The sequence below is a fragment of the Triticum urartu genome, chromosome 2A (assembly GCF_056163025.1).
Source record: "Triticum urartu cultivar PI428250 chromosome 2A, HENAU_Tu73, whole genome shotgun sequence".
NCBI classification, from domain to species: Eukaryota; Viridiplantae; Streptophyta; class Magnoliopsida; order Poales; family Poaceae; genus Triticum; species Triticum urartu.
In genome coordinates this window covers 139,455,158-139,476,477 of record NC_141874.1, presented here as the reverse complement: position 1 = coordinate 139,476,477, position 21,320 = coordinate 139,455,158, and the positions used below count along the sequence as shown (strand labels likewise).

The 21,320-nt window shown below is 49.2% G+C and overlaps 3 protein-coding genes across 3 annotated transcripts; 2 read left to right on the top strand and 1 right to left on the bottom strand.

Annotated features, from left to right (window-relative positions):
- Positions 1 to 736: 736 nt before the first annotated feature.
- On the top strand, positions 737 to 3,771 carry LOC125536353 (uncharacterized). Its single transcript, XM_048699550.2, has one exon. It carries the CDS (start codon positions 980 to 982, stop codon positions 3,536 to 3,538), a length of 2,559 nt encoding a protein of 852 aa, XP_048555507.2. The 5' UTR covers positions 737 to 979; the 3' UTR covers positions 3,539 to 3,771.
- A 3,472-nt stretch (positions 3,772 to 7,243) lies between these two features.
- On the bottom strand, positions 7,244 to 8,142 carry LOC147984293 (uncharacterized). The gene is made up of 2 exons (XM_087541042.1): positions 7,542 to 8,142; positions 7,244 to 7,416 (listed from the first exon to the last, which is right to left on the bottom strand). Exons 1-2 carry the CDS (start codon positions 8,140 to 8,142, stop codon positions 7,244 to 7,246), a joined length of 774 nt encoding a protein of 257 aa, XP_087397168.1.
- Positions 8,143 to 9,946: 1,804 nt separating this feature from the next.
- LOC125536352 (NADPH HC-toxin reductase 1) lies at positions 9,947 to 20,893 on the top strand. The gene is made up of 5 exons (XM_048699549.2): positions 9,947 to 10,129; positions 10,233 to 10,402; positions 19,159 to 19,371; positions 20,017 to 20,411; positions 20,506 to 20,893. The coding sequence occupies exons 1-5, from the start codon at positions 10,024 to 10,026 to the stop codon at positions 20,657 to 20,659; spliced, it is 1,038 nt and encodes a 345-aa protein (XP_048555506.1). The 5' UTR covers positions 9,947 to 10,023; the 3' UTR covers positions 20,660 to 20,893.
- The last annotated feature ends 427 nt before the right edge of the window (positions 20,894 to 21,320 follow it).

Sequence of the window (21,320 nt, the reverse complement as noted above, 5' to 3'; positions counted from 1 at the left end):
TTACACGCACTGTCCGATGTGCTGCAGAACACGGTGAACAGAGGAGCAGATCCCTCAGGCTAGCGTGCACGAGGTAACATGTACGTGCCGCATTTGTGCTGTTTAGGCCAACTCCACCGCACGACCCCAAACAGACGTCCGTTTTGTCCGGATTCTGTTCGTTTGGGTAGGGCAATGGGGTCGTGTCCGGACGTGTCCTGGGCGCGCGGCTTTGTCCCATCCTGTCCGTCGCGGCCAAAAATGCCCATATTTTCATCAAAACTAGTTTTACAACCCAAAATGTTTGTCTGAAAATTAAAATAGTTTTACAACCAAATCAAAATTGTCTACACTGAACATAAAATGGACCAATACATCTATTGATTGCTAATGTGATCCCACACGTGCTCTACCAAGTCATTTTGAAGATTCAAATGAGTGTGCCAATCACGCATCTCATGGTGGAATCGGACAAACTGTTCAAATGTGGTTGGGTCTTGGTGTAGGGGCTCAATATTTTCACCTTAATAATCAAATCCTTGGTCGAAGATACTCTCATCACGCTCGTCCTCGACGATCATGTTGTGCATGATCACACAAGCAGTCATCACCTCCCAAAGCTTCCTTTCATCCCATGACAGTGCAGGGTTTCGAACGATACCCCACCGGGATTGAAGCACACCAAAAGCACGTTCTACATCCTTTCTAACACTCTCTTGTATTTGGGCAAATCTCTTTCTTTTCTCACCTTGGGGTTTCGAGATTGTCTTCACAAAAGTTGACCACTAAGGATATATACAATCACGCTCCCTAGCGAGTTTGCCTCGCGCGGGTTCCTTCCCTAGTGAGTTCCGCTCCCCCCGCCGGCGGCCACTCCGGCCCCGGCGTCCACCACCACTTCCGCCGGTGGCCACCCAGGCCCCGGCGCCCTCTCCCTTCCCCGGCAGCCTCCCGGGCCCCGACCTTCCTTCCGCGGCGCTCGCCAGGGGGCTGTTTCGCCATGGCTTCGGGTCCGGCCAGCCCCGCCTCGGTGTCGTCGAGGCTGCAGCCCATCGTCTCCGGCTTGGGCCTGTCAGGCTCGTCTAGTTCTTCGGACGCGTCCACTGGTACTGGAAGTGCGCTGGCTCGAGCTATCGATGGCCCGGCTGCGGCACTCTCCGCGCCATGGCGCAAGCCGGGGCCGTCCCGCAAGGCTCTCTGGCGCGGAAGAAAAGCGCTTCGGAAGCACGCGACGGCGGGAGGAGCCCGGTCGTGCTCGTCGGCGTCGTCCCAGGAGAGGAGAGAGATCCCGGCGGATCTGTTTGGCCTTTGCTTCTCTTGCTTCAGGGAGGGTCACCGCCGGGAAGATTGCGGCTTTCCACCGCTGTGCATCCGGTGTGGTCTGGAGGGTCACATTTCTACGGACTGCAAGCGGCCGAGGAGCCAAAGGTCAGAAGAAGATCTCCGGCGGGATGCCGTTGCCAAGGTTGCGCGTGTTTCGCAGCCATCGATGCAGGCTGGACTCGCGAACAGGCTGTCGCCGGCGGCTAGGCAGACCGCTCCGTCGGAGAGGTCCTCGCCAGTGCCGGTTGACACCGCACCTGTGGGGTTCGGGCAGGCATCGGCTGCAGCTGCTACTTCCGGTGGCATCTGTGTGCTCCGTAGGACGCCGGAGATGGAGGATCTTGAGCAGCGTTTGAGGCTGGCGGTGGTGGCGTACGTGGGCGGCACTCGACCCCCGGTGTCGTGCCGGGAGGCGGCGGAAGGAGTGTCGACAGCCCTGCGTATTCCACTCCATCGGTTCTCTATCCAAAAGTTCCATCCCGAGGACTTCCTGGTGGTTTTCGCCTCGCCGGAGCTACGCAACAAGGCATTGGCGGCGGGCACCGTTGAGTATGGCTACTTCAAGCTGTTCATCAAACCATGGCTCAAGCAGGCGCAAGCGGTGTCCAGAGTGATGCGTACTCAAGTTGAACTCATGATCAAGGGGATTCCATCTCACGCGTGGACGACCGAGACGGCGGCCGAGCTCCTTGGCTCGTCATGTCTGGTTGAGAGTTTGGCTCCGGAGACGGAAAATCGCGAAGATCTCTCCCTCTTCAAGCTACGAGCATGGTGTGTGGATCCTGATGAAGTGCCGGCGGACAAGCGGCTATGGGTGCCGGAGCCGGAGGAGAACGGAGGGCCGGCAGCAAGGTCACCGACGACCCGTGCTTTGCTGGAGTATAAAACGCTCATCCACATTGGAAGGCTGCGCGAGCACGAGGGTCCAGAGCGCTGGTTCAGGCCTCCTAGTTCCGATGGTAGCGGGCAGAGTGGCTTGCCGGGGAACTCTGAGGACATCTCGGGTCGGGGAGAATGGAGCGTCTTGCCGTGGTCGAGGGGTGCACGAGATCACCGCGGTGGGGCGCCGGGCAGTGGTGCGCACGGCGGCTCTTACAAGCAGGCTCTGTTGGGTCGCATCAGGCCATCACAGTGGAGGTTACCGCCGATGGCTCATGGCAAGGAGGTGTCGGCGAGCGTGCCCGTGGTCACCACGGCGGCTGCGACAGGGACTTGCCAGGGAGAAGCGGTGGCTGCAGCCCAAGCATTGCCGGTGGCACAGTTTACCACAGATGATCCGGTGGTGCAGTTTGCCACAGAAGATCCGGGCAGGTGTAGTGGGACCCTGCCACGCCAGGAGGCTACGGTGGCCATCTTGCACGTTCCGTTGGGCCCGGGTAGCCAGGCTTTTGACCAAGTGGTGACAAGGGATCAGGCACCCACCAATGCCAACTCGCAACGGGTGATTGACAGCGCGATTTGCGCGGATCCCATGGAGGATGACCATGCGCAGGATAAGACGTGCCATCAATCAAATCCCGCCTTCCCGTCCACAGCCTTTCGGTGCGGGTCACCAGCGCCCAATCCGCTGCCGTGGAGGAGGCCACCACTGGATCCGCTGCCAGACAAAACCGCACAGGGATTGCCACCGGTCTTGGACGCGCTGCAGCTAGCGACAACGGAGAGGATTGACAAGCCTTCAGCTGATTTGGTGGATACGGGTCCCAGTATACAGGAGGCTGGTGCTGGTTTTGAGAGGGCCGATGTGACCGCGCCACATGCATGCATGCAAGAGGCGTTGCATGGCGGCAATGATATTGATGCTGGTGCAATTATTGTACAGCGCCGCGAGGAGAATCTATCTGCGAAAGAAATTGCAGCGCTTGGGAACATCAAGGCGTTTTGCGCTGGATTGCTTAAAAAACTTGCACCGCCGCTTCTCAAGGAGTTTGAAGGTCTGCGAGGGGTCAAACCAGGCCATGACCCATTCACCCCACGCCGCACAACTCGGTCCGTCTGTGCAAGTAGCTCTAGGAAGACGAAGGCCTTGGCAGCTGAAACGGTGCTGCTTAGAACCTTGGGTCTGGATTGTGATGATCTGGCGGTCTCGGAAGATGCGCTAGGTCAGCTCCGTACAGTCTTCGACTCACCACTCCAGGAGCCGCAGTTGAGGGCCATCGCGGCTATCTTCGGGAAGGCGATACCGCTCAACCTCGCAGAGGAGACAGGGATGGCAGAGCCGATCTTGGCGCAGTAGGCACGTTGGTGCTGGTGGCGTTGGAGGCATTTCGTTCCAATGTCGTTCAACGCTTTGGAGTTAGTGTGTTGGAATGTTAGAGGCCTTAACAGTCCGGCCAAAAGGAAGGCGCTTAGGGGTTTTGTGGATTCCACTCGCGCGGCGATTGTTTGTATCCTAGAAACTAAACTTGAGGTGGTGGACACCTTTGTAATCCTGCAATGCATGGGGCCGAACTATGATGGTTTCACTTACTTACCGGCGTCGGACACGAGAGGCGGTATCTTTGTGGCATGGGACATCACACGGGTCCTCTTGTCGAATTATGTCAATGACTCCCATAGCATTTCGGCGTACGTCTCACCCAAGGAGGGAGAGCCGTGGTGGCTCACAATAGTATATGGGCCTCAAGAAGATGAGCGCAAAATTAACTTCCTCAATGAGCTTTCGGAGCGTAGATCCCTATGTCCAGGGCCATGGCTCGTCTTAGGAGATTTCAACCTCATCCTTTATGCGGCAGACAAAAACAACCCTAACTTGGACAGGAGAATGATGGGGAAGTTCAAGCGCTTTGTGGATGATAACGCGCTCAAGGAGCTCTTTTTGCATGGACGCAAATTCACGTGGAGCAACGAAAGGGAGACACCCACGCTCACAAAGATCGACCGTGCTTTTGTTTCCGTAGATTGGGAGCTTGACCATCCGGAGTGCTTGCTGCAAGCACTATCTACCGAGCACTCCAATCATTGCCCACTCCATCTTGCTCTTGAGGAGCACATGCATGCCAGAAGGAGGTTCCATTTTCAAAAGTTCTGGGTCAAAATGGATGGATTTTTGGATGTAGTCAAGGAGGCCTGGGTCTGTGATCCGGATATCACAGACCCATTCTTGCGCTTAGACATCATGCTACGAAACACAGCACGAGCGCTTGCTACATGGGGGCAGAAGGAGATCGGGAACATAAAGCTGCAAATTGCTATTGCGAACCTAGTCATCATGCGGTTTGATTGCACTCAGGAGAGTCGTAATCTGACTGAGGAAGAGAGATGGCTTAGACGAACCCTAAACAGCTTGTACTTGGGCTGGCGTCCCTAGAGAGGACTATTGCGCGACAGAGGTCAAGAATTACATGGCTTCAAGAAGGGGATGCTAACACGCAGTTGTTCCACCTGGTAGCGAATGGGAGACGTATGAAAAACTACATTCCTTCCTTGACCATGGATGGGTGCATCATCACGGATCAGAAAAGGCAAGGAAGAAGCCTTCTACAAAGCTTACAAGGACCTGCTAGGCAAGGATAGAGCCCGAGATTTCACACTTGATTTGGAGGGGCTTGGTGTCATGGCCATTGATCTTTCGGACCAAGATCGTGTGTTCACTGAGGATGAGATCTGGGCAGTTATCAAGGATATGCCTTCGGATAAAGCACCTGGGCCGGACGGGTTCATTGGCATTTTCTTCCAAAAAGCGTGGGAGATTATCAAGATGGATCTTGTTGCTGTGATTCACAAGTTTTTCCTTGGCAATGGAAGGGGTTTTGGAAGGCTCAACCAAGCTCTGATCACTCTGATTCCGAAGACACCGGATGCTTGCGCGGTGTTTGACTTCCGACCTATTTGCCTTGTGCACAGTATGCCCAAGATAGCTTCTAAGATGTTGACTGCCAGGCTAAGACTGCGCATGGGAGAGCTAGTACAGACGAACCAGTCCGCATTCATTAAGGGCAGATGCTTGCATGATAACTTTCTCTTGGTTCGGCAAATGGCGCGCACGATGCATAGGAGGAAAGCCAAGGGAGTGATGCTCAAGCTTGACATAACCAAAGCTTTTGATTCGCTGGCGTGGCCATTTCTGTTTGAGGTGTTAAGAGCCAAGGGCTTCTCGGAGCGCTGGATCTCTTGGATTGCGATCTTCCTCACCACCGCTAGCTCGAGGGTGCTGGTGAATGGATGTGCTGGTGACAAGTTCATGCACGCTAAAGGACTAAGACAAGGGGACTCGATATCTCCCTTGCTGTTTGTTATTGCCATGGATGTGCTTACGGCCATCATCTCCAAGGCGCATGAGGCACGAGTGCTTAGTACTATCAATGGATGTAGCCCAATGCAGCGCTTGTCCCTGTATGCTGATGATGTGGTGCTCTTCATAAAACCAACATGGCCAGACCTCATGTGCGTTAAAGAAATCCTTGCTATATTCGGAGTGGCATCTGGGCTCAAAGTCAACTATTCCAAATCTGCGGCAATCTTGATCAGAGCAGAAAATGAGGATGAAGAGCTTGTTAAGTCTGCACTGCCATGGAGAATCGACACCTTTCCATGCAAATACCTTGGGCTCCAGCTTAGCATCAGGCAACTCAAAAGGTCAGAGTGGCAGCCAATTGTTGACACGGCTCTCCACATCCTACCAGGATGGCAAAGGGGTCTCGTGACGAGGTCGGGGAGGCTCATTCTTGTCAATCAAGTAATGAGGGCGCGTGCTACACATCATCTCGTGATAGCAGAGGCACCTAAATGGGCTCTGGAGAGAGTGGATAAGGGGTGTCGGGCATTTTTCTGGGCCGGAACCGAGGCGGTGAATGGAGGCAAATGTGTCGTCTCCTGGGCTAGAGTGTGCAGGCCTAAACACTTGGGAGGCTTGGGTGTCATTGACCTGGCTAAGCACGGTATCGCTTTAAGACTCAAATGGGAATGGCTCAGACGCACTGATGATTCCAGGCCGTGGCAAGGCCTCAACCTAACCTCGGACAAAAAGGTGGATCAAGCTTTTGGAAGCCTTGTCAAATGGGAAGTTGGTTCAGGAGGCAAGACCTTGTTCTGGAAAGACCGATGGATACATGGAGCAGCTATTAAAGATTTTGCACCCTTCGTTGTGGCAAAGGTGCGGACACAAGTGGCAAACAGGAGACTTGTGCGAGATGCGATGTGCATGCATTCATGGATGGACGATGTAGTGGGTGACCTATGCACTGAGGGTCTCGCCCAGTTCATCGGCCTCTGGGAGATCCTCTTGGAAGTTCGTTTGGACGCTCAGGTCGAGGACTGCCCCATCTGGGCTTGGAACACGTCTGGAGTCTACACGGCATCATCTGCGTACAAGATGCTATGCGAGGGAGGAGTCAGATTCCACTGCTTCGGAGCCATATGGAAGTGTTGGGCACCGCTTGCGTGCAAGCTATTCATGTGGCTTGCGGTGCAATATCGTTTATGGACCTCGGACAGGAGAGCTAGGCACGGACTGCAAGACCAAGCTTCAAAATGTTACATGTGTGACCAGGAGGAGGATACAGTCGATCACATTTTGCTGCAGTGTGTGTTCTCGCGGCAAGTGTGGTTCCGCTGCACCACTAGGATGGGTTTGACGGCCGACATATGCCCAACAAATGACTCAAGATTGGTGCAGTGGTGGACGGATACGAGAAAGCGAATGGATAAGCAGTCTCGGAAAGGCTTTGACACCCTCGTGATGCTAATCTGTTGGAAGATATGGAAGCAAAGGAATGCAAGGGTATTCGGCACAGGCATAATCAAGAACGAGTGGGATACGGTAGACTCTATCTTCGATGAGTTGAGGACTTGGGCCAAAGCAGGAGCTTTCGGAGGACAACTGATCATAGAGTAGTCGAGTAGAGCTAGGGAGTGGTGTGGAGGCTTGGTTAGGGTCGGTTTGTGACTCCTAGCTAGCGATGTGTAATCTCTTGTACATATTTTTCTTCCTCCTATAAAGCTAAGGTACGCCATTGGCGTATCCTCGAAAAAAAGGATATATACCATCTGCTAGATAGTATCCCTTGTTGTACTGGTGACCGTTGATCTCAAAGTTGACAGGTGGGGAGTGGCTTTCTGCAAGCCTCGCGAAGACTGGAGAACGCTGCAGCACATTGATATCATTGTGAGAACCTGCCATGCCGAAGAAAGAATGACATACCCAAAGATCCTGTGATGTCACTGCTTCTAATATGACAGTGCACGCCTTGACATGCCCTGCCAAGCAAATGGACAGTTCTTCCACTCCCAGTGCATACAATCTATGCTGCCAAGCATGTCTGGAAAGCCTCTGACTGCGTTGGTCGTCAACAATCTCTCTGTATCAGCGGCAGTTGGCTGCCTCAAGTACTCTGGGCCAAACACCTCGATCACAGCCTGGCAAAACTTGTACATTGACATTAGACATGTTGTCTCACTCATACGCACATACTCATCCACCAGATCACCTGGAATTCCATATGCAACCATGCGGATGGCCGCGGTGCATTTCTGGTAATAGAAGAATCCAAGCTTGCCAAGGGCATCCGTCTTGCACTCGAAGTATGGGTCATGAGCAACCACTCCCTCTCGGATACGATTGAACACATGCCTTGACATTCGAAAACGGCGAGGGAATTTATCCGGCTTGAAGAGCGGGGTGTTGGCAAAGTAATCGGCATAGAGCAGGGCGTGGCCTCTCTCCCTGTTACGGTTCAGGTTGGCAGCACGGCCAGGGACTGACCCCCTGTACCGAGGAAGCTGCCGTTGAATGTGGTCATGAACGACCAGTGCAGCCACCACGAGATCTTCATCATCCGACGACGAATCATCCGATGAACAAAGGAAGTGATGGAAGAAAAACTCGTTTCCACTGTCCATACCTTTGTGGGAAAAATGCCGAACACCTTGCGGTCGTGGTGGCGAAGAGGCCGCGATGATCACCTCGACGCAGCAGGGGTGGTTGTCGGCCGGCTACTGGCCGCTCTGGAGCTCTCGTCGGAAGCTGCCGAGGCCGCCGTGGTACGTCGCCGGCGGTCGTCTCCCCTCTGTGACCGACAAAGACGGCGACGGCCAAACCTCCGATCGATGGCCAAAACTACGGCCAAAGCGCGGGCTGGTGGCGGCCATGTCGAGACGTGGTTTGGTAGGGACGCTCGGGGGCTGCACGGTGAGGAGGCAGCCGGAGAATAGCGACGGCGTCGGCGGCGGGGCAGGGCGGGAGAGAGAGGATGGAAGCGTTGGGAGCGGAGGGACTGCTAGTGTCCCCGACAGACGGGTCACGGAGGGACAAGGGCATGCGTCCAGGCTGTCCGCGCGCATCCGTTTCACCCCAAACCGAGCACAAGTTTGGAACGGGGATGAGTCGAAAACGGACGGGATCCGGACATTTGTCCGTTTGAAGCCGCGCGTTGGACCGTGCTATTCATCTATTTACTCCAAATAGACGCGCGCGGACGTGATGAGATGGCATGGTGGAGTTGGCGTTACGCTCGCCCCAGCAACATCCTGCCTGCGTTCTGGTCCAGCTTGGAGGAGCTGAGCTGATCAGCGTGTACGTACAGGCCCCAAGAATACCTCGCCCGCGGAGGTGGAAAAGGTTGCACTGGACTAAAGAACTCGAACAGTTAGCGGAGGCAGAAACATGTCTCTGTCTCTGCTCGTCCGTCAGCTCCTCTTCTTTAGGTTGCTGGTTTAGATTAGCACGCTAGACAAGTGTATGTATCGGTTGGCACAGTACGGTCACATGGTGGTTTCGATCGAGCATGCCCGTCCGTCTCGTTGTTGTATCTCAACACGTATGTCCATATGGATGTGACGGTCTCCTGCAGGGCTGCTCTGTTCCGGGGAAATACAACCGAGGCTGCGTTCAGGTGTCTTTAACCCGCTATATAATCATCAGATTCGCTAAATCATTGGTTGCTGCGGCCGCCCGCGTGCGAACTTACACTTTTCCAAGAGTCTTCGGCGGCTAACCGATGGTGGACCGGACACCCACTACGGGCTCTGATATTACTCCCTCCATTTTATAATATAGTACTTTTTCTATCTACGTGCTTCAACTTTGACCGTAAGTTTAACTATCAAGACCGATTGCGGCGGGGTAAAAGTTATATCAGTGAATTCGTATTCGAAAGAAGTTTTTAATTATGTAATTTTTTTCCCACCGCAGTCGGTCTCGTTTATTAAATTTATGGTCAAAATTTGACCTCAGAAAGCGCGGACGCATTATATTTTGGAATGAAGGGAGTATATCTTTGACGAGGCAAATTTAGTGACCGTCGTAGCAAAAAAAAATATTTAGAGGATGCTTGGATCCAAGAGACTATTTTTAGTCTGACTAAAAATAGTCTTTTTTAGAGGCTAAAGTTTCAAGCACCCCTGACTAAAGAAAGGCTAGAACTAGTCTTGAAGCTAAAATTTTTTAGTCATAGAAAACCTACTAAAATATGTATTAGCCCTCTCTCTCATTATTTAATGCCTCTCCTTTAACACATGCGAGTTCTGAATTGAATGGTTTGGAGGATAATAAATGCTCAATAACTTGATTTTAGGTCTTTTTAGTATTTAGATCCAAGCATGGGTGAGGCTAGCAAGTTTTAGTCCCACTACTTTTAGTCATGAGACTAAAACGTATCCAAACACCCTCTTAGCAACAGCGTCATTGCCCACGATCACCCGGGAGAACTCAGCGCCCACCCCACACGTACATATACAGACAGTATCAAGGGATCGACATAGACAAGAGACCGGCCGGAGAAGATGAGCAAGGTATGCGTCACCGGAGCGGCAGGCTACATCGCGTCCTGGCTCGTCAAGAAGCTCCTCGAAAGAGGCTGCACCGTCCACGGGACCCTACGGAACCTCGGTATGCGCCCGCCCTCTCTCACGCTGATGTCTTCATGCGTGCCGTTGGCCCCCGCGGTCTTCTATTCTTCTCTGAGCGTTCTTGGTCCGTCGTGGACACGCAGGGGATGAGAAGAAGACGGGGCTGCTGAGGGGGCTCCCCGGCGCGGCGGAGCGGCTGGTGCTGTTCGAGGCGGACATCTACGACGCCGCCTCCTTCGAGCCGGCCATCCAGGGCTGCGAGTTCGTCTTCCTCGTCGCCACCCCGCTGCAGCACAACTCCGGCAGCTCCAAGGTAACCCACTCGTTAGTCTTCTCGGCCGGTTGTGTCTCGATCAGGAGGATCACAAGGGTACTTCTTAATTATACAAGAAGGTAGACAGGGACATGGATCATCTGCTCCGAGCTCAAAAATACCCACGTAAACAGTAAAATCCAAAAAACAATACTGTAAAAAATCACCTACAAAAGACATCTGTGGAGGCATCAGGCATGTACAAAAAAAGCAGAATTTGGGAATCAAAAACACACATTTGGACCCCGCAAAAAAGCACACACATTTGGAGCACTCAATTTTCTAAAAAATTAGGCACAAATCACTATGGATGACATTCGGTGGCGAAATTTTGCTGGATGTTAGAATAATTATTGATGTTCGTCCAAAAAGGTTTCAAATTGTTTTCGTTTTTTCTTTTACAATTTTATCGGAACCTTTGCGGGGATTAGAGTAACACTTTTGCTATCACAAACACAACACCGGTGGACATATGTTCACACAGGAAAGGTTATTCCGCGGTCAGCTGACCAGGAAGACCAGCAAGGGTCTGTGGTCATTGTCCGACAGCTACTGTGGCACTTTCGGAAGGACAATCACCACCTGCAACTCTCACTTCTGATGTTCGACAACTTTATTTTTTTTAACACAAACATTCAGAAATGTCTCCATCTTTCAGATTTTTCCAACAATTTTAATAATTCCGAACATCCAAACTTAAATACACCCGCATAAAGAAGGCACTCCTATATTTACGAAAATAAAGAAAGTACTGAGACAGGGACATGAATCATCTGCTCCGAGCTCAAATACATCAATATAAGCAGTAAAATCCAAAAAAAATAGTAAATGCAATTTAAAAAGAATCAGATTTGTTTGGATGAACTCAATATGTCTTCTAACATCCTATAAAAATACTCAAGTAATACCCGCGTGCATTACAAGATTTTACCTTGGTCATCAATATAATCAAACAAATATAAGTTATGTGCGACAAAAGGTTATATAGTTGAATTCGTATTCCAAAAAATGTATTCAATGATTTTCTTTTGAAGAACCTCTTCGAGAGGGCAGGGGCTACCTGCAATTTCCATTAGAAGGATAGAACATGTCTTGTTTATATGGAAAACCGAACCCAAAAAACCTACAGAAATGAGCCAGTTTAGAAGGAAAACCAGACCCAACAAGTGAACATAGCTCGGTTAATTAGAGAAAAACCAGGCAAAACCCACCAGTACCCATGGCCACAAAAACCTAGCTAACCTAGGCCAGGAGAGCCGTAAAAAATGACACAAAATCAACTAAGGAGCACTTCAACTGCCACCACCTCGCCGTTTGAGAGAGACGCTAACACAGAAGGGAAGCGGTCCCGGGCCTCCCTAGAATCAGAGGAAGGCAAGACACCATACTCGGAAGCATCGCCGCTCCATGCCTGACCGCACCCTAAATCGTTGGCCCCCTTGGGATCTGCCAATGCTGGGACATGCGCCAACCACGGGATCAGAACTCCAAGGACCGTGCCTCCAAGAAGGAAACGACATGGAAAATGCCGCCACAGTCTGACCCAGCAAGCTAAGTCAAGGCTATCACCCGAAGTAATGGACCCCATCGGATGGGAGGTGCCAATGCTTCTCAAACACTCACCAAGAATGGAGCATCGTGAAGAGTGTCGTCGTTGCCAGCACCGACAAAGTCGAACAAGACTTTTGTCCAAAGCCACAAACAATGCCAAAGCCAAACTGCAACAGGGAAGTCCATCGCACGTCGCCCAATATTGACCCACTAGAGGAAAAGTCATCGACCATGCCAACCCGAATAGCCATACCCGCCAGAGACCGCCACCGTGCTGCAACACCACCGTAGAACACCGGCAAGCCAACTCCACCCACCAAGTGACACAACACCACACCCCGCCAACCACTACCCCACCTCCACTAGTGCCTTAACGCGCGCATATCATTGGGCCCTCTGGTCCGCTGCTGGACCGGAGATATAATTTTGAAGTCACAGAACTTATATTTTCAGTCATGATCATAAATATTGTGAAACAAAATGAAATTTCCTATCACCATCTCAACACGGGTAATCCACGATGTCTTCATTTTATTTATCCATCTTGATTCATTTTTGGTGTATTGGCAATTTGTTGTATTACACTTTAAACTAATCCAGAGTCATGCTTAGGCCAAAATTGATGGCAATGAAGTAATCTCGGTGTAATTGATGGACATAGTTAAACCTTGAAATGTGCGCGTCTTAGACTCACGAGGAAGAGTAATACGGTACAGGATTCATGCAATCATGCAATGAAAAAATAACCGTGGCTACGGTCAACGGTCACCCATGCAAGAGCGTTCTTGTTTTAGAGTTTCTGCAATCAGATTGGCAATCCGTCCCCCCTACACATCGGTCGACGTGCCCGTGAGTGACCCCTGTTGGGCAGCCCCTCATATCTTTTTTTCGCGAATACGCAAAGTTTGCATACCTTTTCATTCATGGAAGAAGAGTGTCAACATGAGATTACACACACTCACAAGCCATGTGTGCTAGAGGCATGTTTGTGAGTGATGGAGCAAACAGAAAAAGGGGTTGCTCACCCCCAAAACACAAAAAGGCTAACTCTCGGGAATGATATTTCTTATCCCTGTAGCACCGGCCTTAGCCCAGATGTGTAGGGAAGCGGTCCCGGGCCTCCCTAGAATCAGAGGAAGGCAAGACACCATACTCGGAAGCATCGCCGCTCCATGCCTGACCGCACCCTAAATCGTTGGCCCCCTTGGGATCTGCCAATGCTGGGACATGCGCCAACCACGGGATCAGAACTCCAAGGACCGTGCCTCCAAGAAGGAAACGACATGGAAAATGCCGCCACAGTCTGACCCAGCAAGCTAAGTCAAGGCTATCACCCGAAGTAATGGACCCCATCGGATGGGAGGTGCCAATGCTTCTCAAACACTCACCAAGAATGGAGCATCGTGAAGAGTGTCGTCGTTGCCAGCACCGACAAAGTCGAACAAGACTTTTGTCCAAAGCCACAAACAATGCCAAAGCCAAACTGCAACAGGGAAGTCCATCGCACGTCGCCCAATATTGACCCACTAGAGGAAAAGTCATCGACCATGCCAACCCGAATAGCCATACCCGCCAGAGACCGCCACCGTGCTGCAACACCACCGTAGAACACCGGCAAGCCAACTCCACCCACCAAGTGACACAACACCACACCCCGCCAACCACTACCCCACCTCCACTAGTGCCTTAACGCGCGCATATCATTGGGCCCTCTGGTCCGCTGCTGGACCGGAGATATAATTTTGAAGTCACAGAACTTATATTTTCAGTCATGATCATAAATATTGTGAAACAAAATGAAATTTCCTATCACCATCTCAACACGGGTAATCCACGATGTCTTCATTTTATTTATCCATCTTGATTCATTTTTGGTGTATTGGCAATTTGTTGTATTACACTTTAAACTAATCCAGAGTCATGCTTAGGCCAAAATTGATGGCAATGAAGTAATCTCGGTGTAATTGATGGACATAGTTAAACCTTGAAATGTGCGCGTCTTAGACTCACGAGGAAGAGTAATACGGTACAGGATTCATGCAATCATGCAATGAAAAAATAACCGTGGCTACGGTCAACGGTCACCCATGCAAGAGCGTTCTTGTTTTAGAGTTTCTGCAATCAGATTGGCAATCCGTCCCCCCTACACATCGGTCGACGTGCCCGTGAGTGACCCCTGTTGGGCAGCCCCTCATATCTTTTTTTCGCGAATACGCAAAGTTTGCATACCTTTTCATTCATGGAAGAAAAGTGTCAACATGAGATTACACACACTCACAAGCCATGTGTGCTAGAGGCATGTTTGTGAGTGATGGAGCAAACAGAAAAAGGGGTTGCTCACCCCCAAAACACAAAAAGGCTAACTCTCGGGAATGATATTTCTTATCCCTGTAGCACCGGCCTTAGCCCAGAGGCGCCTCGTCTTTGATGGTGGTGTTAAGCTGAGAGGCCGATGGCTGATCGTGGTTGAAGACGCATCCGTTGCGATGCTTCCATATCCACCACACATTGAGGATGGTGATGGATGCGAGGCCCTTGCGAGCGGAGGCTGACGCTTGGTCGGACGAAGTTGTCCACCATGTTTGGAAGCGGGTGTCACCATCTGGTAGGCTAGTTGGTGCTCTCACCTAACTAAGTATTTCATGCCATATTTGCCTAGAGAAGGAACAACCTACAAGAAGATGTTGCATCGTCTCTGGCTCTTGGTCGCATAGGGCACACACGTCGTCGTGGGTGAGGCCGTGCCGTGCAAGACGGCCCGCCATCCAGCAATGCTCTTGCATTACGAGCCCCTCATATCTCCTGCCGGACAACAACACTCCTCATATCTAACCCTTTAAATCCATTCAAATCCATACACGTCCATCATACACATTAATATCATAAGATCATTGTGTAGTTTCATAATTTTAACGTATATAGTTCAAACATTTTTTTGAAGTGCACAATTCAAACATTAAACTCTTTGGTCCTTCTTAGTTTCTATTGTGGGTCCACATATACTCTGCAAGATTAGTTAGTAGTGGACCCACATGTGCACTTGTTCATCTCAAAGATTATGATGAATTTGCAAAAAAATTGTAATCTAATCCGCATCTTATTTCGGGATGTGGACTTGTTCACCAGGCTTCTCAAAATCATGAGTTCGAACAGCCCCTTCACACTCGTCCTTAACAATCATATTGTGTAAAATGACACAACATGCCATCAACTTCCACAAATTCCATGATTACCACATCATAGCAGATCCATGAATAATTTCCCAACGAGCTTGGCGCACTCCAAATGCCCTCTCCACATTCTTCCTAGTCGCTTCTTGCATTCTTGCAAAGTGACTTTTTTGTTGTCATGGGAATTGGATATGGTCTTCACAATGCCGCCCATCGAGGATATATATTATCTGCAAGGTAGTACCTCATGTTGTAGTCGTGCCCGTTGATAATGTTTTTTTCTAGAATATGCACGAGCGTGCATATCATATATTGATAGAAGAAGAGTAGGGATAGAACCCTCCACCCAAGTTTACATACACCTGGTTACAAACACTGGATCTACCATGATCCCCACAACAACAGCCGACTACTCTGGGCTGGCCCACTGATGTCTACTACACAATCTTATTCTTGTAGACGTTGTTGGGCCTCCAAGTGCAGAGGTTTGTAGGACAGTAGCAAATTTCCCTCAAGTGGATGACTTAAGGTTTATCAATCCATGGGAGGCGTAGGATGAAGATGATCTCTCTTAAATAACCCTGCAACCAAATAACAAAGAGTCTCTTGTGTCCCCAACACACCCAATACAATGGTAAATTGTATAGGTGCACTAGTTGTTCGACGAGATGGTGATACAAGTGCAATATGGATGATAGATATAGGTTTTGGTAATCTGAAAAATATAAAAACAATAAGGTAACTAATGATAAAAGTGAGCGAAAACGGTACTGCAATGCTAGGAAACAAGGCATAGGGTTCATACTTTCACTAGTGCAAGTTCTCTCAACAAGGATAACATAGTTGGATCATATAACTATGCCTCAACATGCAACAAAGAGTCACTCCAAAGTCACTAATAGCAGAGAACAAACGAAGAGATTATTGTAGGGTACGAAACCTCCTCAAAGTTATCCTTTCTGATCGATCTATTCAAGAGTCCATAGTAAAATAACACGAAGCTATTCTTTCCGTTCGATCTATCCTAGAGTTCGTATTGGAATAACACCTTAAGACACAAATCAACCAAAACCCTAATGTCACCTAGATACTCCAATGTCACCTCAAGTGTCCGTGGGTATGATTATACGAAATGCTTCACACAATCTCAGATTCATCTATTCAACCAACACAAAGAACTTCAAAGAGTGCCCCAAAGTTTCTACCGGAGAGTCAAGATGAAAACGTGTGCCAACCCCTATGCATAAGTTCACGAGGTCACAGAACGCGCAAGTTGATCACGAAAACATACATCAAGTGGATCACGTGAATATCCCATTGTCACCACAGATAAGCACACGCAAGACATACATCAAGTGTTCTCAAATCCTTAAAGACTCAATCCGATAAGATAACTTCAAAGGGAAAACTCAATTCGTCACAAGGATATAGAGGGGGAGAAACATCATAAGATCCAACTACAATAGCAAAGCTAGCGATACATACAGATCATGCCGAATCAAGAACACGAGAGAGAGAGAGAGAGAGATATCAAACACATAGCTACTGGTACATACCCTCAACCCCGAGGGTGAACTACTCCCTCCTCATCATGGAGAGCGTCGGGATGATGAAGATGGCCACCGGAGAGGGATTCCCCCTCCGGCAGGGTGCTGGAACGGGTCTAGATTGGTTTTCGGTGGCTACAGAGGCTTGCGGCGGCTGAACTCCCGATCTAGGTTTCTTTCTAGAAGTTTAGGTGTATATATATAAGGTGTTGGAGTCGGGAACAAGTCAGGGAGGTCCCCGAGGCGGACACGAGGTAGGGGGCGCACCCAGGGGGTAGGGCATGCCCCCCACCGTCGTGGGTGCCTCGGGACTCTTTTGGCCCATCTTCGATACTCCGTGGGCTTCTTCTGGTCCAAAAATAATCTCCGTGAAATTTCAGGTCAATTGGACTCCGTTTGGTTTTCCTTTTCTGCGATACTCAAAAACAAGGGGAAAACAGAAACTGGCACTGCGCTCTAGGTTAATAGGTTAGTCCCAAAAATCATATAAAATAGCGTATAAATGCATATAAAACATCCTAGATGGATAATATAATAGCATGGAACAATCAAAAATTATAGATACGTTGGAGGCGTATCACCCACCTAGTTAGATCTCCAAAGAAAGACTCTAAATCTCCTTTAAGGAGTCCCGTCGTCCGCCAGTTTCCGCCTTCCCGATGGATGTTGGAGATCACCTGCTACGGGGATGGAAGCGCGCCACCATTAAAAACGACATCATTCGTGTGTTTCCACATCTCCCAAAGGCTAAGAGTGATGATGGCCTTGAGATCTCTCCTTGAGTACTGGCTGGTCGTCCGCGTGGTGCACCAGTCTATGAGAGTGTCAGATGCCATAGGTGCCTGGTCCGGACACCTGAGGCCCTGCCAAATGCGTCCCCACACTATGCGGGCAAAACACAGGTCAGTAGGATGGGATTTATAGTCTCTTTGGCTTGGTTGCAGAGTGGGCAGGCCTGTTGATGCAGAAGGCCTCTCCGGGCCAATCTGTCGGAGGTCCAACACCTATTTCTCATCACGAGCCACGTGAAGAAGTGATGCTGTTGCGGGGCTCGCTGTTTCCAAACCATGTCTGCGTACGGTGACGCTTCCCATTGCAAAGTCTCCTGAACATGGGAGATCGCTGTAGCACATTGATGTCGTTGTGAGAATCAGACATGCCAAAGAAAGCATAGCAAATTCACAAGTCCATTGATGTGACTGCTTCGAGTATGATGCTGGCCTCTTTGATGTGACCTTGGTGCATCCCGCGCCAACCCTTGGCTAAGTTACTCCATTGCCATTGCATGTAATCAATTGAACCAAGAATACGTGAAAGGCATCTTGCCGCTCCAATCACCATCAACTTTTCTGTATCTTGCACACTTGGTTCTCTTGGATATTTTGCTCCAAAGACCTGCACCATGACGTGTGCAAATCTCACAGTGGTCTTTAGGCATGTCCTCCCCATCCAAACCATCTCACCAACGACATCAACAGTGGTACCTGGTGCAAACATCCTCATAGTAGTCGTGTATTTTTGCTTAACAAAGAATGAGAGTTGTCTGCTGCAGTCCCTGGTGAACCTGAAGTAGGGATCATGTTCCTTCACTCCCTCCACCATGCACAAGAACAAGGGTTTCTGCATATAAAGCGTCGAAGAAACCATGTATCAAAGAATGTTGGTTTGGGATCAAAGTACTTGTAGGGAAGTCATGCTCCAGCGACCCTATCTCGGTTCAAAAGTATCCTCCCTTTGATACAACCCTTGATGTTCAGAATGTGATCCACCTCTCTGCCCATTTCCTTCTAGATGCTCATGTTCATCATCATCTTGATATCTTCGTCCAACTCCAACAAATCGAAGAACTCTTTTGCATTAATTCATCAACCTTCGTGTTTCCATACTCCTCATCAGGATCCGTCGTTTTGCCTACATAAGAATCACAAAAAACTGCTCGAACAATTTGTCGAACACATAGACGGCAAGGTGCAATCCGAGAATAGCCGGACGTACCGTGGCGTCCGGGGTGGCATAAGTGTACGGAGCGGTGAGACGGCCGTCGGCCGGGGATGAGTTTTGTGGAGGTGATGGCGGTGGACTTAGGGGAGGGCTGGAGCGGACGAGGGAGAAGAGAGGAAATGGCTCATCTGATAAGGCAGGGGAGATTTGGTGGAATTTGTGATGGATCCTGTTTATCGAATCCGACGTGCGGGTCCCGGCTTATCATACCCGCCGCAGATATGGGATAGATATGAAGTGCTAGCCAACCCGGCATATAGGACCGGTCAGAGGTGCCCGGCCAGGTCACATTTTTGTGACCGGCCACTGACCGGACCGTGTGCTCAGACGCATAGAGAATGTTTGAGGATGCCGGCTCTAGATGCTTTTACCAGCAAGTTGCATGCACGACTATTCAAATCACAACATACACTAATGTCACATTTCACTTTAATCGATTGTAGCTAAGTTATGTCATGCCTTTCTTTTATATGATTTGATTTTGCAGTACAAGGACACCACCGAAGCGATCGAGGACGCGACGCGTGCCATCCTACAACAGTGCGAGCGGTCCAAGTCAGTGAGACGTGTCATCAGTACGGGGTCTGTTATCACGGCGTCGCCACTCCGCGAGGACGGGAAAGGGTACAAAGAGTTTGCGAATGAGTCCTGCTGGACTCCGCTCGGCCTGCCCATTGATCACAGCAACGAATTCATGGACGTGAGTGCTTTCTTGCGATTTTGATGTTTTTTTTCTGTACACGGTGATATCTTTTTAAGAAGTATGTAAACATATATGTTATACTGAGTAGTTTTTCAAAATACGTGAACCTTTTTTAACACAATTTTTTTGTAAACACAAATATTTTCTAAATGAGTAAATATTTTTTCAAAAGTATATGACCACATATCTAGTGGTGTTTGAATATATATTTTTTTAAATACATGAACATTTTTAACACATGATTTTTTCTTAAACATGTGATGAACTTTTTTCTCGAATATATGAACATTTTTATATTAAGAAACATGAATATTTTTATTTTCCAGCACATATTTTCGTTTTAAAACTATTTAAATAATATTATTTAAAACCTATTAAATTTAAAATTCCGGAATAATTTTGTGTGTGAAGATATTGCATCTGGCGATATAGACAACCTTGTGCATTATATAAGCTATTCCACGGAGTTTGTGTGGAATAAGAGCTGCCGGTCTTTTGCCTGTTCTTAAAATGAAAGTATATTTTGAGCAAATGGCCGGCTCGGCATGCTAGGCCGGCAACATTGTCACAAGCCTGCTCACTTGTTGTACTATCAAGCAATCTGTCCCCATTTTGTTGTTGTTACTTATGTTATATATGCAGGATTACCTCTCCTCTAAGTGCATCGCCGAGAAGGAGCTAGTCAAGTACAACGACCGCCCCTCCGAGAGCAGAGCGTTCGACGTCGTCGTCCTGTTACTGGGCCTCGTAGGAGGAGACACCCTCCTGCCGTACATCAACGAGAGCCAACACTTCATGCTGTCGCCTTTCACCGGCATCGAGCCTTACCACAACGCCCTCAGGTTCACGCAGGCCCTCCTCGGCTCCGTGCCGGTGGTGCACGTCGACGACGTCTGCGAGGCGCACGTCTTCTGCATGGAGCGCCAGCGCGACGTCGCTGCCGGTCGGTACCTCTGCGCCACCGCACACCCCAACATGCAGGATCTGGTGGAGCACTACGCGAGCAAGCACCCGGAGCTCAAGCTGGCGCTGAAAGAGTACTTTTCTTCGACTAAATGTTCCAAATCAGGTATCTCATGGTGCGTTTGAATTGTGATTAATACTAATCTCTCATTGCGTGTGGATTGTTAGGGTGGTGGGAGAGGGAGTCAGAGTGCAGGTCAACACGAACAAGCTTGTGGAGCTGGGGTTCAAGTTTAAGTACCGGGCAGAGGCGGTGCTTGATGGCAGCGTCGATTGCGGGAAAAAGTTAGGAGTGCTGTCAGTGGCGGATCAAGGATCCTAAAAAAAGATCTAACGGAGGAGAAGCCTCGTGAACAGTATATTCAAGCAGAGACCACCCGGATGAGCTACCCAAATTTGCTCAAGAGTGGAAACTGGTTAATATGGATGTGCCACCACTGGGTCAAGTTATCTTTTAGATGTTATATGTTCGTGTTCTTGTAATTTTTTCTTGAAACTCAATGAAGTTATTGTACTCCTTTGGCGATTAGTTTGGGTTGGTCTCATGAGTTGTTTCTATTAAGAGTCTGAAAGAACATATGTTCGAAACGTTTTCTTTTACCCCCAAACCGTAGAATAATAGTTGTACGGTATATTTTATAAAAACCCAATATATTACAAAAAGTTGGAAAAGAAGACCTAAAAGGCCAAAGATCCAAGTGAGGACCTAGCCAATGCCTGTTCTAGGTATAAGAGTCATGGATTTACAAATTATTGTATAACCACTTGGAGAAACTTTGTTCATACTTATCCTTAATATTGAATCTTAGGAGTTTCAGGTCTTGCTTCAATAGAACCTTCATGCCTGAATTGACTGTTGCGGAGCTCTGAAAATTTTGTCATTTCTCTAAATCCATACATTCCAACATCCCAATATAACAATTTCCGAAGCAAATTGTTTTGAAAGGAGTTCCCTTGCAAAGGTGGTGTCCTCATACACAGAT